General features: G+C 61.7%; 2 protein-coding genes across 2 annotated transcripts in view; one reads left to right on the forward strand and one right to left on the reverse strand.

The window, feature by feature from the left end:
* Positions 1 to 1,578, forward strand: part of LOC103757766 (26S proteasome non-ATPase regulatory subunit 3) — an 8,076-nt gene extending 6,498 nt beyond the window's left edge. Inside the window, exons 11-14 of the mRNA XM_029958450.1 lie at positions 373 to 539; positions 798 to 905; positions 1,025 to 1,171; positions 1,408 to 1,578. Coding sequence (XP_029814310.1) covers positions 373 to 539; positions 798 to 905; positions 1,025 to 1,171; positions 1,408 to 1,578 — 593 coding nt within the window. The remainder of the gene's footprint in view (positions 1 to 372; positions 540 to 797; positions 906 to 1,024; positions 1,172 to 1,407) is intronic.
* Positions 1,579 to 4,298: 2,720 nt separating this feature from the next.
* The window catches only part of MED24 (mediator complex subunit 24), a 17,324-nt gene continuing 4,263 nt past the window's right edge, over positions 4,299 to 17,359 (reverse strand). Inside the window, 26 exon segments of the mRNA XM_029958447.1 lie at positions 4,299 to 4,641; positions 4,791 to 4,939; positions 5,060 to 5,137; positions 6,537 to 6,636; positions 6,965 to 7,058; positions 7,309 to 7,558; positions 7,691 to 7,793; positions 7,796 to 7,867; positions 7,869 to 7,945; positions 8,084 to 8,138; positions 8,141 to 8,209; positions 8,211 to 8,285; positions 8,599 to 8,698; positions 8,780 to 8,958; positions 10,235 to 10,317; positions 10,947 to 10,984; positions 11,667 to 11,809; positions 12,327 to 12,438; positions 12,719 to 12,805; positions 13,128 to 13,210; positions 13,409 to 13,456; positions 14,197 to 14,310; positions 14,520 to 14,670; positions 15,168 to 15,279; positions 15,804 to 16,027; positions 17,075 to 17,148. Of these exon segments, the coding sequence (XP_029814307.1) occupies positions 4,525 to 4,641; positions 4,791 to 4,939; positions 5,060 to 5,137; positions 6,537 to 6,636; positions 6,965 to 7,058; positions 7,309 to 7,558; positions 7,691 to 7,793; positions 7,796 to 7,867; positions 7,869 to 7,945; positions 8,084 to 8,138; positions 8,141 to 8,209; positions 8,211 to 8,285; positions 8,599 to 8,698; positions 8,780 to 8,958; positions 10,235 to 10,317; positions 10,947 to 10,984; positions 11,667 to 11,809; positions 12,327 to 12,438; positions 12,719 to 12,805; positions 13,128 to 13,210; positions 13,409 to 13,456; positions 14,197 to 14,310; positions 14,520 to 14,670; positions 15,168 to 15,279; positions 15,804 to 16,027; positions 17,075 to 17,148 (2,787 nt within the window). The 3' untranslated portion in view covers positions 4,299 to 4,524.

Below are 17,359 nucleotides of genomic sequence, written 5' to 3' on the forward strand. Positions count from 1 at the left end.
CCCATTGCACCCACAGCCCCCATTGCTCCCACAGCCCCCACATCTCTCACTGCTCCTGTTGCTCCCACTGTACCCACTTCACTCACTGCCCCCACTGCACCTACAGTGCCCAATTCCCCCAGAGCACCCATAAATCCACCCCTCCTGTAACACCTGCTGCACCCACACACCCAGAGCCCCCCAGCACTGCCCCATGACCTGTGGGATGCAGGGAGTGCCCGTCCCTCTTCCCATTCAGGAGTCTCTGCCCCTTTCCCAGCCCGCGCTGGTGCCCCTATCTCTTTTGGGGGGGTTCTGGTTGCTGACCCCACCCTGGGCACGGGGTCGGGGTCCCCGGGGTGTCGGGTGGGCTCTGAGCTGTTGTCCCCGCAGGTGGGCTGGCGCTGCTGGGCGTGCTGCTGTGGGCACCGTGGTGGGCACTGCACGGGGCACCGCTGCCAGAGCTCTCCGGGGACCAGGACTTCCAGCTCTTCCTGCAGAGGAACCTCGAGTTCACCCGCAAGGTCCGCGGGGATGTGGCCGCGCTGCAGCGCGTGGTGGTGAGTCCCACAGAGGGGGGACGGTGGAACCTCCGGGGTCACAGACAAGGCTCTGCAGGGCTGGGAGCCTGTGGGGTCCACCGGGGGCATGTAGGGACCCTCCTGGGCACACACCAGCCAGGGCAGCCAACACTGGTGGCAGGTCCACTCCATCCCTCCTTCTGGCTGGGCTGTGGGGGGGTCCCACACCCCAGGAATGGGATGTCAGGGGGTGTCGGGGTCCTCTGGCCGTCCTGACACCATCCCCCTCGCCTGCAGTGTGACACCTTCCAGCTGTGCAAGGAGGAAGAGCTGCTGCTGGTGCGGCAGGACCTGGACATCGCGCAGGTGCCGTTGGAGCAGTGCCACAGCCGCTCCTTCCAGGCGGTGAGTGCAGCCCACCCCTGCCAGGACCTGGCAGGTCTCAGCCCCGCTGGCTCTGCCACAGCTCAGGGCACCCCAGAGCCCCCCCTGGTCCGCACTGACCGTTGCTGTGCCCACCACAGGAGACCTGCTTCAACCAGATCCGCGCCGGGCTCCGCGTCTACCACGGCTCCCTGGCTGCTGTGAGGGACCTGCTGCCCGGCCATGCCGGGCTGGTGGAGACCCTGCAGCTGGACACAGCCAACCTGTCCTCCAACATCCAGCAGCAGGTGAGGGGGATGGGGGTTTGGGGGGATTGGGTGGGCATGGCAGGCGCTGAATCCCCAGGGATGGGTGGGCATGGTGGGCACTGTATCCCCAGGAAGGGCATGTGGGGGCAGGAGGGCTGCTTTCCTGGGGCACAGGGAGGGCCCAGCAGGGACACTCTGCATCCCCGGGATGCCTCCAAGCTCCCAGGGCGTCTCTGAGCCCGGAGCTGATTCCGCTTGCCTCTGCCCGGCTGCAGATGGAGGACCTGGGCCTGGCCACAGTGACGTACCCCACGGAGAACCCGGACCCCCTGCCCACCTTCTCCTCCCACTTCCACCACCAAGTCGGTGGTTTCTTCATCCTGGCCAACTTCCAGCGGTTCCTGGAGACGGCGTACCGGGCTCTGCGGAACCTCGCCCGCCTCTGACCCCTGCTCGTGGACGTCCCGCCCGAGGGACGTCCCAGGAGCGCCCCGTTTTCTGCTTATTTAATATTTATGGCTATTTAATATTTATCTGGCCGGGGATGCTCCCGGTCCGGGGGGTCCCCGTGGTGGATCCGTGCACGGGTATCTGTGCAGCATCACCCTTGTTTAATATTTAAACACAAGCGTATCTCTGCTACGAGGTTCGGGAGCTGGGCCGAGCCCCCACGGCTGTTGCAGCACCGCCTGTGCCTCAGTTTCCCCACGGTTTGTGCTGCAGGGTCCCACCTGCAGCATCCCACGGGAAACCTCCTTCATCCGAGGATGAGGATGCTCCAGAGCAGCATCTCCCTGCCTGGGCTGCAGCCTGCAGGGCCACATCTGATGGGTGTTATTTCCAGTAATTAATATTTATTAGCCATTAGGGAGGGAGGGGAGGATGGAAATGTCGGGGGGATGCAACCCACCCAGAACGAGGCTTTTCTGGGGAGCACCAGCGCTTGGGGGGGGCCTGTCTCTGGTCTGTCCCCCTTCCCTGCTAAATTCAGGGTATTTATTGCAGTTTAACTTATTTGTGCCCATCCCTGGCCGGGAGGAGCTGCTTGGCCGTGGTCCCATCCCCTGAGCCTGACGCAGCCCCGGTCCCGTGGCCGTGTGGGAGCTGCGGGCGCGGGGGCGGCGGGTTTTGTACTCTATTTATTGCTGCAGTTGGGTCAGCCCCGAGGAACACACGCTACTTTTTTTATTTGTGATAAAAATGGAAATAAACTCTATTTTTGCTCTGTCCTGCTGTCTCCTGCTTGCTTGGGGGGGAAGTGGAGTGACCGGCCATCGGGACACGGGGACAGAGAACAGGGGACCAGAGAATGGGGCACTTGAGGTCGAGCTGTGGCTGCCAGTGTCGGTTCAGTGGTGCACAGTGCCACTGGAAACCAACCCCCCTGGTGCCCCCACGCCATGGCCTGAGCCCCCTGAGGGCCGGGAGGCACCCGTGGGGCATCTGCTTCCTCCCACCCCCGGCAGCATCACTTGGGCAAGAGCTGATTCCTAGAAAGCTCCGGAAGCCACCCGCGCTTGGAGGACCCACCCACCCCTCTGCTGCTGCTGCCACAGGGGGAATCTGCTCCAGAGCTGCCTCAGGATGTGCCCAGAGCCCTCCCAGAGCGACCACAGTGGGACGAGGCTTCCAGCAGTGAGGAAGGCAGGGTGCCTGTGGCAGGGCGGATGGACAAACGGATGTGGCAATGTCAGGAGACCCCTGGGCATCTCCCTGCCCCAGAAAGCCCCTGCAGCCACCCCCAGCCTCGCCCAGCCCGGGCTGTCCCTGTGCTCCTCAGCTCCACCAGATCCCTTTCCTCCCACCGGGCCCACGCTCAGGTCCTGTGACCACCAGCATCCCTTGCCACACTCATCCCAGCCCCACAGGGACAGAGCCCAGGGCCAGGGGGGGCCAGTGGGATGAGTTCCTGCCTCCCCCCACCTTCCCAGCCCTGGGAAGGGGCTGGCACAAGGCCAGAGCCCGATGGCCAGGCTCTCATCGCCAGGGGAAGCCCTCGCTCCCAGGCGTTTGGCCACACACACCCCCATGGGCAGCAGCTCCCTCCTTCCTCTCTCACCTCATGGGTGCTTACGGAAAAACCCCCTTTTCCCGCTCCAGCCCCTTCCTGGAAGGGGAAGCACCAGTGCCAATGCCAGGCACGGTGCTGTCGAGGCAAATATTGACAGAGTCGGGAAGGCCACGAGCGCCGGGTCCTGCTCTTTGCTCCGGGCTAACGGTAAAGAGCCGCCCCTGGGCGAGCAGCGGTGCCCAGGCAGGTGGGTGCCAGCTCAGCATGGCACTAAAACGGGTGTCAGGCCTGGTGAGGCCATCCCAGCCCATCCTAGTGCGTGCCACAGCTCTGTTAGCTGCCCCATCCACCCCCACAGCCGCTCTGCACCTGCCCTGGACCAGGGATGAACCCATGGGAGCAGTGGGAAAGCAGCTCCCTCCCTGAAGGCCAAGGACCAGCCAGCACCCACAGCTACCCCCAGTGCATTGGGATCTCTCCCTCCAGAAAACCCAGGAGCAGTCAGGAGTGAGCTGGGAACTCCACCAGTGCCGAGGGGGCAGAGGCACAGCCCGGTCCCAGAGCTGCGGTGCCCAGAGGGAAGGGCTGGTGCCCACTGGCCCTGCTTCCCCCTCAATGAGTGAAGGGGCAGAGGTACAGCCACCCTGGCCCTGCCACCCCCTCAGGGTTGGGGGCTGGTGACACTCCAGGAGGATTCACTGCCAGAGCAGCTGATGGGGTGTGGGGACAGTCCTGGCAGAGCCTGTCCCAGCACGGGGCCGGTGCAGTGCTGGTGAGGTCGCGGTTACTCACTGGCCACCAGTGCCACGCTCACTTCGGCCTGAACTCACACTCATGGGGAAGAATTCTGGCAAGAACTCACACTCATGGGGAGGAATTCTGGCAAGAACTCACACTCACGGGGAGGAATTCCAGCAAGAACTCCCGCTCACATGGAGGAATTCCCAACAAGAGCCTGCTTGTGGCTGACAGCACAGCAAGGAAGCATCCCTGCTCCACCCAGTGCAGAATGGAACGCTCCAGGGGTCTGGGACAGGGAGAGTGGAATTCAACCCCCCTTCCCAGCACAGGGCTTGGCCTCTGAGTCCCCCATCACCCCCCGAAACAAGGGATTTTGGGGAGCCCCAGGACCCCAGACAGAGATGAGGCAAAACCTGGTTCTACAAAAGGATTGAATTATTTATAGAATAGAAAAAATCATGGGGGCGTCTCATTCTCGAAGCCCTCACGAGTCAGCACAGGGATGGCTCCGGGCACTGAGGGAGCAGCCCATGGGCAGGGCGAGGCCAAGCTGCAGTGACAGAAGCCATCCCAGGCATCCAGGTTGGCAGGGAGGTGCCCTGGGATGCTCAGGGATGTGCCCTGGGCAGGCACTGTCCCCTCACAGCGCAGCGATGGCCTTGGCAGCGACGCGGCGGCCCAGGGGCAGGCTGAGGTCAGTGATGGCCAGCACGATTTTGGGGCTGGACATGGTGGACACCTTCACCAGCTCCGAAACCTGCCCGGGGGCACAGGAGAAGCACAGTGAGTGTCCCCAGAGATGGAGACAGGCAAGGCAGGCTGCAGGACCCCCAGATGTGCCCCTGTCCCGTGGGACCCCAGCACACCCCCGAGCAGGGACAGGGGTGTCACAGCCACAGGGCTCACCATGGTGAAGGGCATGAACTGGAGGATGCTCCCACGGCTGCCCTGCTCCAGGCACTCCACACACTCCTCCATGAACCACTGGACAAACTGGGTGTGGGTGCCAGCTGTCTTGGCCCCCAGGATGGAAGAGATGAGCAGGAAGAGGTTTGCTGTGGAGACAGGGACAGATCAACAGTCAGGTCAGTTCTAGGGGTCTGGGGGTGGCCCACACCTCCCACTGGTGTCCCAGCCTGGCTGGATGTGACCCCACAGACCCATCCCCACCTTACCCAGCACGCGGTTGAGCGGGTCCCTCATGCTGACGGTGTGGAGCTGGGAAGCAGAGAGTGAGCTGCTCATGGAGCGATCTGTGGGCAGCAGAACAGGAGTCAGGAACAGCCCCTTGGCTGTGCCAGTGTGCCCACCCTGGCCAGCTCTAGCCACTTAAGGTGACCCAGCTCCAGGAGGGGCTTTGCCACGATCCTGTGGAGTAGAAGATGTTTGGGCCCCACATACCCCAAGTGAGTCTGTGCCACTGGGGCACCCCAGAAACACAGCACAGTCTGTGCCACGTCCCCCCTGCCAGCCCCCACAGAGCCAAGAGCCCGGGGGGGATCCCCAGGCTGCTCCCAGGGGATGTCAGGATCAGGAGAGAGGAAGAGCAGCAACACACACGTTGCACATCCTGTGTGAGAGCCAGATGTTCAACAGCTGCACAGCAGCTCTGCAATCTCACTGTCAGGGCGCAGTCCAGCTACCAGAGCTGAGGCACGTCCAAATCTAGCAGTAAATCCCAGGATAGACCAGGGGGCTTGAGCTGCCCCCAGTTGGGTGCTTCTGTAGGAGGAACTGGGCCAGCTCCGCTCCAACAGGATGAAAATGCCCTGGGAAGGCTCTTGTGCAGACCCCATGGTCCACAGCTCCTGCCCAAACCAGCAGGACCCACCTTGTGCTGCTCTTGAGGATGCTCACCAAAAAAAGAAAGCCCTCCCACACTTTTCTCATGGAATCACATGAGTTATGTGGCCGCTGCAGGAAGCAGTGTTTCCACATCACTGCAGAAAACAGCCCAAAAAAGTCCTGAATGTCGCTGAGAAGAGGTGGGACTGCCTCAGGAGTTAAAAAAAGATAAGTGAGATAAAGGGAAAAGCCCATATTTCGACAGTAAAGAAACCAGAGGTCAATGGATGTGTCGAAAACTAATAACTGAAGAGCACATTCGGGATAAGGGGAGAAACAATGACCAGGAAAGGTCCTGACTCACTGCCCAGGAGTGTGGACAATGCACATGGGAGTCATGACAGCACCCGCCAGGCAGGACATGGACCACCAGAGCTGTCGCAACCTGTGACACCACAGGGACACAGATGTGTTCCAAGGCTCTGCTCACAGCACTGGAATGTCAGGATTTGGCCTCAGACATCAGGAATGTCACCTCCAGCTCTGGTCCCACACAGGGTGGCTGGGGGGACATGGCTCTCAAAGCCCCCCTGAGCCCCTGGGGTGTGGGGTGCTGGGTTGGGGGGCACCAGCATGGAGAGAAGGTGTAACCTCATCCCTTGAAGTTGTTCAGATCAGAGAAATAAAGAGTTTTGCCTTTCCCTTTTCCAGGATAACTGAAATAACACTTGAGGGCTCTAAATCCTCACCCGGCCAGTTTGGGAAGGGAAGGGGTTTTGCTCAAATACACATTTCACACCCAAAAAGAACAGCAAGGCAGGATGGTGCCCTCCCAGGAGCCACCCCCACCCCATTCCCCACACTTACTGGGGCTGGAGAGGATGTTGGAATCCTCCTCGTTGGAGCTCAGCAGGCGCATGAGCTTGGAGGGCTGCGTGTCGTCCAGCGGGAACAGGCTGATGTAATCCTGGGGGAAAGAAAGAGGGGGTTCAGCCCCACCAGCCCCTCGCTGAGGGGGGTGTCCTGGCCCACCCTGGGCCCAGGACCATGATCTCTGTTCACTCACAGTATCCCAACCTGGGCAGCACACATCCAGACCAGCTTATTACAGTCCCTTCTTCAGGAAAGAGAAGGAAAACCCTGGATTTTAAGGTCAAAAGACCTCAGAGAGCCCAGAGAATCTGGGCAGGGAATCTGGTCTAACCCACCAACTCCTGCCACCCTCCCCTCCCAGGACACTGCTGCTTTTGGGCAAAAAGAGCCCCCTGCCAACCCCTGCTCCACACCAGACACACCTCGATGTCCTCCCGGTGCCGCTTCTTCTGCCGGGCCGAGGCCTGGCCCTTGTTGTGGGAGGAGTAGGAGCTCAGGGCACACCACACAGAGAGCCTGGGGACAGAGCAGGGACACAGCCAGGTGCTGCCAGCCCACCTGAGGATGAGGTGTGAGCCCAGGGATGGGACACAGCAGGTCCCTCCTCAGAGGGGGACAGCAGGGAATGGACTCAGCGTGGGAACTGCCAGCACTGTGCCAGGCACAGGGAGGGATTTGAGTGTCTGGGACCTCTATCCCAGCATCTCCCCACCTCCCCAGCCAGGCTCCCCCAGGGACAGAGTCTCCTGTGGGTCTGGGGTCTTACTTGGCCAGGGCCTTCCCAGGGGGGTCCATGAGGGTGTGCCACTTGGAGGAGTCCGTCAGCAGGTTGGGCAGGATGTGGCAGCAGCGTCAGCCGTCACTGCCTGCATGTTCCAGCAGAGATGGCATAGTAGCCAACGCTTCCAACGGCCCCAGGGTGTGCTCCTTCCGTGTCTCCTTCAGCAGCTCCTGCAGGAGGAGGGAGGGCAGGAGGAGGGGTGGCCGTGGCAGGGCTAAGGGTCTGCCCCCCTCCCCTCCAGTGCCCAGCAGCCAGCCCAGGGACACCGGAGGCCACTGGGAGCACAGAGCCAGAACCCATTCGTTCCCACCATTGCACTGGACGGGTCCTTCCTGCCCCCCATACCTTGAACCAGGTTGTTGCAAACAGTACACCCCCCCATTGTGCAGCAGGGTGTCGAAGATGTGGATGGAGGCGGCTGTCGACCTAGCCCTTTTCTCCAGCACCTTTGAGTGAACACGCTGCGTCATGCCACCTCCCTTGATGGGCTTCTTGGGGGCAGGAGATTCCAGTAGGGAAATGTGTTATGTCCATGCCCGTGGAAGGGAACTTATCTGCGTGGCCGTTTGCTGCAGGACGTCGGCGACATGTGCTCCAGGATGGAGGCTCATGATGCACCACGCTGCAGAGGAGAGGCAGGATCATGGAGGGAACTGGGAAGGTGGGCAGGGAGACACGGCATGGCAAGGGGAAGCAGGGCAGGGAACGGCCTGGCAGTGGGAGGCAGGAAGCAGGGCAGGGCGACAGGCTGTGCCCCAGCTCACCGCCTCGTTGTAGAACTGGAAGGCGTGTTCATTCACCCGTAACAGAGGTGGGTCGACAGAGCTAAGCCAAGGATCATCTGCAGGGACTTCTCCCGCTCGGTCCAGGCCAGCATGCGGACGTGGTGCCACCAGCCAGGGCCACGGGCACACACTGTCCATTTGCTGCACACCCTTCCCCTTGATGTTGTCCTGATTTTTCTAGGGAGAGCGAGACGGAGCAGAGGCTGAGCACAGACGGTGGTATGCTCAGGCAATCATCCTCTCAGGGGCCTGTGGGTCCCAACTCGGGGTCCAAGCCCTTCCCTCCTCCATGGGTGACGTCCCTGCCAGTCCCACTGCCAGCCAGTGGGTCAGGGCAGCATCACAGGGCTGAAGCCACATCAGTTTTCCCCTCCCAAGTCTCAGTGAGCTCCATGGCAGGTGCAGGAGAACAGGGGACCCTGGAGCATCTTGACCCCTGGCCCCTCCTTAGGACACAGCACAGCCCCACTCTGCCCCCCACCAGCCCCACCTGGATGGACTCAAAGGTGAGGACACCGTTCTCCCAGGCATTGAGGATCTCCAGGATGGCAGCTGAGATGCTCAGACACACCTCGTGCCACTTCATCTGCCTGTCAGGGAAGAGATGGGGGGCTCAGGCACGGCCATGGGGCCAGAGAAGCTGGGGTGGGGGCTCACAGGTGGGTTCTTACACCAGCTTCATCTCAGAGGAGTTGTTGAGGAGGGCGACCAGGGACTCCACCTTGGTGGAATCCGGGCGGAAGCAGGGGTGGTCGGGGTTGAGGATCTTCCCCTCCTCGGGCATGCAGGTCAGCATCCAGGTCTCGAAGAAGGGCACCTCGCCCGGAGGGTTCGAATCCGACAGGATCACCTGGAAAGGAGCCGGCACGGGGTCTGCATCCCGCAGGGACCCTGCTGGGGACCCCACCCGGGGTGAGACCCCCACTCTGGGGTGAGACCCCCACCCTGGGGTGCTCATGGCCGGGGGAACAGCGCCGCCCTGTGGCCCGGAGGGAGAAACAGGCACTGGTCAGCCCCCAGTAAGGCACTGGTCAGCCCCCAGTAAGGCACTGGTCAGTCCCCAGTAAGGCACTGGTTTCCGGTCTGTGGGCTGTGGTTTCTCCCATTACGAGAGCGCTCCCCAGGAGACCAAGGCCCAGCTCAGAGAAGGAGAGATGCCAGGCCAGGACCAGCTTTGGGGTCACCATGTCCTTCCCCAAAGGGTCCCGTGTCCCCCACCTCCGTGAGCTGTGCTCAGGGTCCCCAGTGCCGGGGTCACACAGCCCAGCTGGGAGGGTCTTGGGGGGGGCCACGAGCTGGGAATCCCACATGTCACTTCCTCCTCTCAGCCTGTGTCACCCAGGGGATGCTATTTTTGTCCAAAAAAAGTTTTGCACATCTGTTCAGCAGCAGCTGAGCAGGAAAGTCACAGGACTGGGACAGGGGATGAGACCTCATCGGACAGCCCCGGGCACGTCCCCCCTGCCAGGAGCCCCCTCCCTGCTCCCAGGGCCAGCTGGGCAGGGCCCCTCTCTCCCCCTCTCTGCATTCCCAGTGTTTCAGTATCGTTTCTGCTCCCAACACACACAGATGTTGAAACTCGAAAAATTTTCACGCAACCAAAGTGCCGTTTCTCGAGCGGGGCTGAGAGTTCCTCCTGGGATGGGGGAGGGCTGACATCATCTGGCTGTGTGACCCCCCCCACACACCAAACAGGGCCAAACTGAAGGGGCAGCACTGGGGAAAGCCCAGGGAGCTCAGAGCCAGCCCAGGGAAGCTGCAGAAGCAGCATTCCCACCGATCCCCCTGTCCACAAATGGAGCACAGTCCAAGCCCTCAGGGAGGTGACAGCCAGTCCTCCTCCACCACTTAGAGGCCATGGAGCCCCGGGGACAGATTCCCAGGTGACAGGCACTGGATGCTGTGCCCCAGGCAGTGTGGTGGCTGCAGGGATAGTGGGGAAAGAAGGGACAGCAGGGACAGGGGTAGGCTGGCCACTAGAGGAGGCTGGCAGGCTGCAGCAGCAAGGAGGCTGTTCTGGTGAGAGCCCCTCAGAGGATCCAGCCCCACCCAGCCCCATCCATCTCCTCGGAGGATCCAGCCCCATCCATCCCCTTGCAGGATCCAGCCCCTCAGAGGATCCTTACCTCTGAGCCGTAGGTCTGGGCCACATGGCACAACATGAGGAAGGAGATGTCGAAGAGCAGGGCTCGCACTGAGCCGCTCTTGGCTGAGGGAGGAGAAACAAAGGCCTTGGGGGTCTCCAGCCTCAGTACAAGGATGAAGGCAGGACCCCGTGAGTGCAGGGGCCAGGACCTGCTCCCCTCAGGCAGCTTTTGTAACCCCCCTTCAGTGCTTGTGTGTAAATGAGAGGATGTGCCAAGTGCCTCCCCCTACCCTGTCTGCCTCTGCTCGAGCCCCCAAAGCAGCTCTGGCCTCTTCTGGGCCACCCCCTCACCATGGAAGGTCAGAGCACTCCACAAGTTTCATCACACACACACGGAGTCAGAGTCCTTATCTGGGCTGTGCTGACACATCACCCCTTCCAGGGAGGGAGCCAAGGGGCCCCCAGGCTCAGCTGGGGAGAGGGAGCCCTTCCCCTGCAAGCAGAACACCCCATTTTGGATGGAACACCACACGTGAGAGCAGTGGGTCCAGAACCCAGAGCCGCTGGCCACACGGCACTGCCCCTGTGCCCCCTCCCCACCAGCACCCCCAGCTGGGCCTGGCACAGCTCAGTTCACTCTGGCCCCACAGCCAGTCCCAGTTTAATCCAGCCAGGCCCCAGAGCATCCCAGCACGTGGCAGTGGGGGGGGCCCAGCTCAGATCCCCCCCTGCACGAGCACACACACACTTACAGATTTCTCCAGTGATTTGCTTGGTGAATTCGTTCAGCCTGCAGGGGCAGAGAGTGGCAGCGAAGCGTTATCAGTCCAACAGGCCAATTCCTACCCCTGAGACAAGTAGAGGCTGCCCTGCCTGCAGAGCCCTCCCTGCACCCCATCCCAGCACAGAGGGGCAGGAGAAGCTGGGCCCAGCTCCACAGACACCCTCCAGCACCACAGGGACAAACCACCTCCTCCCTGTCTCCACTCCCTGCAGCCAAACAGGTCCGGCCACGCTGCTCGTCCCCACACCCACGGCCCTCCCCAGAGCCAGCCCTGCCAGCTGTGTGGGGGTTTCAGAGCACAGACCCCCAAACAGCTCCCCTGTGCACCCACGGGGGTTGGTGTGGGCTGAGCCCTCAGGGGAGCCCATCACACAGCCCCACATGTGCTGTGCGTGTGCTGTAACCAGGACACGGGTGTCTGGGGACAGAAGGGACACACAGCCCTGGATCCAGGGCTCTGTCAGGGCCTTCAGTTCTCTGAACACCCCAAAACAACCTGGCTCTGATCCTCTGCCCTGTTCATGCAGAGGCAAAATGGGGTGCTGTGGGGTGCAGCCTCCCTATGATCCCAGACCTCCCAGTGCTCCACTGGGCCAGAGGTACATCCAGCCCTGTGTGGGGGGCAGCTTGGGGGGCTGCCCACTCCCCCGTGGGCACCAGGGATGGTGCCATCCAGGTGGACACTCACTTGACAAACTTCCGAGCAAAGGATTTCAGCTTGCCCGTGGCTGCTGCCGCTGCCAGCAGCAAGTCCAGGCTCTTCCCAGACAGCATGTGACCCAGGACCCCCAGCAAGCCCTCGGGGGACTTGGAGTGATCTGCATCCATGGTCTACAACCAAAAAAGTAAGAGGAAAGAGAAGTCACGGGGAACATGTGCTACAGAGCAGCAGTAAAACTCCAGCTTGGGGAGCAGGGACTCACAGGGTTTGGGGGAGGTGGGATGGAGCCCTCCGTGCCCCTGGTACTGGCAGAAAAACATCCCCTGTCACTGAGCAGCAGCAAAACAACCAGAGTGACACGGGGACACAGGGAGTCCCCGGGGACCGGGGGAGATGCACGTGGGGAGCGGCTGAGCGGGATGGGCAGAGCTGGCTGGGCTCAGGCTGCTGGCACTGATGACATGCCACCTGACAGCTCCTCCAGCCTCCCAGGAGGGAGGAGGGGAGCTCCTGGGATCCACGGCAGAGCATCAAAGCTGGGAGTGATTCCTTTTCTCCGCCACCCCAGCGCAGAGGGAGATCAGGCGCCTCCCAGCCACCCCAGCTGCCTGGTGCGACTGGTACTGCTGGGAAGGGGCTCTGGGGCCAAGCCCAGCCTGCCCAGCACGGCTGCAGGAGAGGACTCACCTTCAGGATGTTGGTGACAGTGGGCTCGGCCCTCAGGATGAGCCCTGGGTTTGGCTGGATGTTGGCATTCTCGGCAGATTTCAAGCACGGAGAGTTTTCTTTGTCCGCTGTCCTGAGGGACCCCAAAGAAGGGCCAGTGAGCAGGAATCCATCACCCTTCCTTCCTCCTCCCACCCACTGGCACCCCCAAGGGAAAGCCACCGCCTCAGGCCACCACCAGCTGCCACTCTGAGGGGACAGACTCTACCTGTACCCAACCTGTCACCAAAAGCAATGCCCCATTCCCCCGGGCCCCCGGGCCCCAGCCACAGCAGCTGCTCCCTCATGCCTCCCCAAAACAAGGTGCTCCAGCCCCACTTTTGGGGGTTACCCAGACTTTGGAGGGGCTGTACCGTTTGTCGATCAGGTTGGTCTTGTTGGCCTCGGAGAGCAGCCCCTGCTTGCTGCACTCCTGCAGGAGCAGGCTTATGCAGTTGCAGCTGGAAGAGAGAGCAGAGCCCTAGCCTGAGGGACAGCATTCCTGCCACCCCAGGCAGTGCCACAGGGCAGGGGGACTCCCAAGCTGCCCTCCTGGGCCCGCTCCCACCCCTCTGAGGATGCTGCAGGGCCCAGAGCAGCTCTGGGTGTCACACAGCATCACCCACACTCAGCTGTCACACACTCGCTCATGTGGCAGCGCCAGGTCCTCAGGAAGGAGGAACTGGATCAGAAACTAAACCAGCCTTGCCAGGACCCTGCACCGAGGACAGGGTGGCTGTGGCACGGGGCCACATGTGAGCCCTGGCCACAGGGAGCACTCACTTGCAGCGCTGGTCGGCTTTGTCGAGCAGAGGGGTCAGCTTGAGCAGGAACTCGAAGGCACAGTTCACATCCTCGGTGAAATCCTGCCGAGCACAAAGCCCAGCACTCAGCCTGGCGTGCTCCCAGCACACCCCCACCTCCCCCTCCCACTGCCTGCTCTTTTAGGGAAGGTTCTTGGGACACAGACCATTTCCCCACAGAGCTCCAGCCAGGCACCGGCCCCACGGTGACACAGCTCACATGGTGACACACAGCCCCCATGGATGGCCCTCCAGACTCACCCTGTCCCCTTGGGGATACTTCTTGAGTTTAACCAGGACTTGGGGCATCTGAAAGACACGGGGCATGGTGTGACACTGGAGAAGACCCCACTCCACAGCCGGGGCCCCCCAGCAGCACCAGCCCAGGCCAACACAGCTGCACAGAGCTGCTCTCCCAGCCCAGGGACAGGAGCATTTCTGGAGCAGTCTGTGCACCCAGGGGACCTGGTGCCCCTGTTCCCCTCCAGAGTCATTCCACCACCACCCAGAGCCACATTTAGCATAGAATCATGGAATGGTTTAGGTTGGAAGGGACCTTAAATTACACCCCCTTCCACAGGCAAGGACACCTTCCACTATCCCAGGCTGCTCCAAGCCCCATCCAACCTGGCCTTGGACACTTCCAGGGATGGGGCAGCCACAGCTTCTCTGGGCAACCCGTGCCAGGGCCTCTCCCCTCACAGGGAAGAACTTCTTCCCAAAATCTAATCTAAACCTACTCACTTTCATTTCTCCTACAACACCCCAGAAAAACTAACTCCACCAAACAAAGTGGGGCTGAGCTGAAAGGAGGCCCCTAGACAGCAAAGCTGATGTTCAGCAGGTGGCAGGAGGGCTGGGGCGGGCTCAGGTGGAGTGGGTTGGACTCTGAGGGGCACACTGTGGGGTGTGGGGGCACCCCAAGGGGCATTCTGCAGTGGGGGAGGACTAATTGCTCTGGCAGAGCTCAGGGCTCAGCAGGAGCCGGGTGTGCAGGGAAAGGGCAGTGACAGGCACAGGGCTCAGAGCAGGGCTGGGATGGGCCCTACCTTCAGGAAGGTGAAGGCTGTCCACTTGAGCTCCTCCGTGCCCTCGGGGCACTCGATGAGGCCCACAAAACAGGCCTTCCAGATCTCCAGCACGAAGAGCGGGGAGGGGATGCGCTGCAGGGCACACACACAGACCCCCTCAGTGCTGGGTTGGCAGCAAAGCACATCCCCCACCCCCCTCAGCCAAACCCTGAACCCCTGCGACGGTGTTGATGCGCTCCCGCTGCTCCCTTGGAGCAGGATCAGCACAGGCAGGCACAGCACGGAGCCCTGGCTGTGGCCCCAGGCCACCTGAGCAGGAGAACACGCTGTCACTTCTGTACCTGCATCCTCTTCACCATCATGAGCTGCTCCACCAGCGGCTGAGTCTCTCCTGTGAGGTTCATGGTCCCCTCCAGCAGCACCACGGCGTGCACGGTGGGGAACCCGGTCTTGTTCAGCTGCTCCGAGTGGACCGAGAGCATGGTGGGGATGCTGGGTGGGAGGGGACAGCTCAGGGTCACTGGGGCCCTGCAGGGACAGATTCCTGCTCCTCCTGTCCCGCTCTCATTCCCTGGCCAAGCCTCTGACCTTTGCTGCCCTGTGTCTCCCTGGGGCAGGACAGCCTGGAGCACCTGTGCCTGGGATCTCCAAGGCACAGCCAAGACCCTGGGACCTGGGAGCAGTTCCAGGGTGATAGGGAGCAGGAATGGCAGCTCCGGTGTGACCAGAGCAGCTGAGGAATGGTAAAGAGCCCCAGGTCACCAGAGGAGCAAGCCCTGGGTCACCACTTGCCCTGTCCCCTCTCCTCTGGTCAGCCCCAGCCCACTGCCAGAGCAGGGATCCAAGCTGAAAAGGGACAGGGAAGCAGGGAGCCAGCACGGAGAGAGGCAGGAGGGTCTCAGCCCTCAGAGTAAGGAGTTTGGGGGAGCCAGAGTGGGGCTCAGACCCATTTTGCCCCCCAAGCCCACAAAGCAGCAGCACACAGCCACCTCTTGATGAGGGACACGCAGTCGTCAGCCTGGCTCCGCAGCGGGGACGTGCTGAGGTTGTTCAGGTTCTCCCCCAGCTTGACAAGGGACTGCTCCACAGTGCTCCAGGAGGCTGGGGAGGGAGGGCAGGGATTCAGCAGAGGGACAGGGACACATGGAAAAGCTGGGCAGGCTGGTTCCAAGGCCCACAGCAGCACAGAGGGGCTGAAGAGGCTGGGGGTCCCTGCTGGTGCTGCCAGCCCAAACCAACGGTCTGTGTGCCCAAATCAAGGGTCTGCGAGCCCAAGCCAAGTGTCTGTGTGCCCCCAGCAGCTCCTGCCTCAGGCCCGGCCTGGCACAGCCTCCTGGCAAGACATGGGCACAGCCGAAGGCGCGGGGCTGTGCCAGGCTGGCAGAGCACAGGGCTCGCCACGCGCCCAGGAACAGCTCACGCAGCCTCCACATTAATTCTGCTCCTCTTCCAAGGGCAGCACGGAGGGGAGGGGGCAGAGGGTGGCACGGAGCCAGGGAGGAGAGACGGTTACAGCAACAGGGCTGGAAGATGGATAGGCTTGGAGCCGCAGGGACAATGCGGCAGGAGCCGGGCAGGGGGAAGGGAGAGGTGGCAGTGCCACCTCCGCAGGGGTAGGGACATACACGTCTCCTCCAGCTTGGCGATGTGGATCAGGGCGCGGTTCTTGGTGCTGCTGAGCACCTTCTCCAGCCGCTCCAGGCACATCTTCAGCTGGTTCTCGGCCGCCGCCTGCTCCAGGGGCTCCTTCACCTTCTCGGCGTAGAAGGCGGCGCAGCGCAGGAGCCAGGTGAGGGCACTCAGCAGCGCCCGGCACAGGCTGATGCACTCCTCAGCCTTCCCGTGGCAGCTGGAAGGGGAGGAAAACGGGAATGTGCTCGCTGTGTGCTGGGAAACTGAGGCACAGACACGGGGTGGGCTGGGGAACCCAAACTCAGGTCCTGCACTCCCACCCAGCTCCTTTGCTGTAGATCCCAACCTGCTCATCCCACCGGCATTCCCGTCGTGCTGGGGGGAAGGACCCACCCCCCCACCCCACCCGGTGCAGCCTCCTCGCTGGCCAACTCCACTACAGGGAAACTTTCCAAGCTTCTAATCAAATTATCTTGCTAAGAGAGGCTCAGCATCGATCAGTGCTCTGCGAGAGGTGAACGCTTTCCCCTCCTGATGCACAAATCATCGGGGCCAGAAGTTTTGATCAAATTAAGCAGAGGATCAGAGCAGGCAGGAGCGGATTAAGGGCCGGCTCTGCAGTTGGCCAGCGACAGCTCCTTGTCAACATCTGTCACTGATGCATATTCATTGCTGCTGCTTCATTTCATTTCATTGAAGGGCTGCTACCTTCAGCCTTCCTCCTCCCTCTGTCCCTCTGGCCTCCCAGAAGAGGCTGTCAGGGGTTAACAGGAAGATTTCTGAGCTTTCTAAAAAAGTTTTTGTGGCCTGAATTGTCTGGACTCCCCTGGGTCCTGCAACACCAGCGGAAGAGCATGAAGCAAAACAAGGCAGCGCCTGGGGCAGCGCAGGCAGGACCAGACAGGGACATGCAGACAGGGCCTGGAAAGCTGCAGAGGGAAAGGAAACACTCCAAGGGGACAGAGACCCTCGGGCCATGGGGCTTACACCCACCCCACCTACCTGAGCAGGGCAGGAATACCACAGCAAGGTTTATCCCAGAGTAGGGGCAGGGGCTTCCTGCAGCTTCCCATGAAGCTGGTGGGGTTTGGATTCCCTCTGCTCTCCCCTTGCTGGTGGCAACTTGGGAATGGGAGCTGGAGGGGGAATTTGCCCTTAACTGCCAGGGTGAGTATCCTGGGATCAGCCAGCCCCCACCAGCTCCCAGTGCTGCCCATGGCACAGCCAGGATCGAGGTGGCAGCACTGGAACAGTCACGTCATACCTGAGGCGGTCACAGAACATGTCCATGATCTCCAGCAGCGACTGGACACACAGATCCCGGGAGAAGTCATCGAACTAGAGCAGGAGAACACGAAGGGATTTCAGATGGGGGCTGCCCAGCTCTGGCAGCTCCCAAAACACCCTCAAGCCCTCCCTCAGGGCCGGGCGGCCAGGCGCTGCGGCCGCAGGACACTCGCCCTGGCAGCCACCCAGAAGCCACTTGAATGAGAAGTAGGTCAGGGTTGTCTGTCGGCCAGGTCATGCCCTCCCGGGGTGGCAGGGCCGG

This window comes from Manacus vitellinus, unplaced genomic scaffold, assembly GCF_001715985.3.
Source record: "Manacus vitellinus isolate BGI_N305 unplaced genomic scaffold, ASM171598v3 scaffold_158_pilon, whole genome shotgun sequence".
Taxonomy (NCBI): Eukaryota; Metazoa; Chordata; class Aves; order Passeriformes; family Pipridae; genus Manacus; species Manacus vitellinus.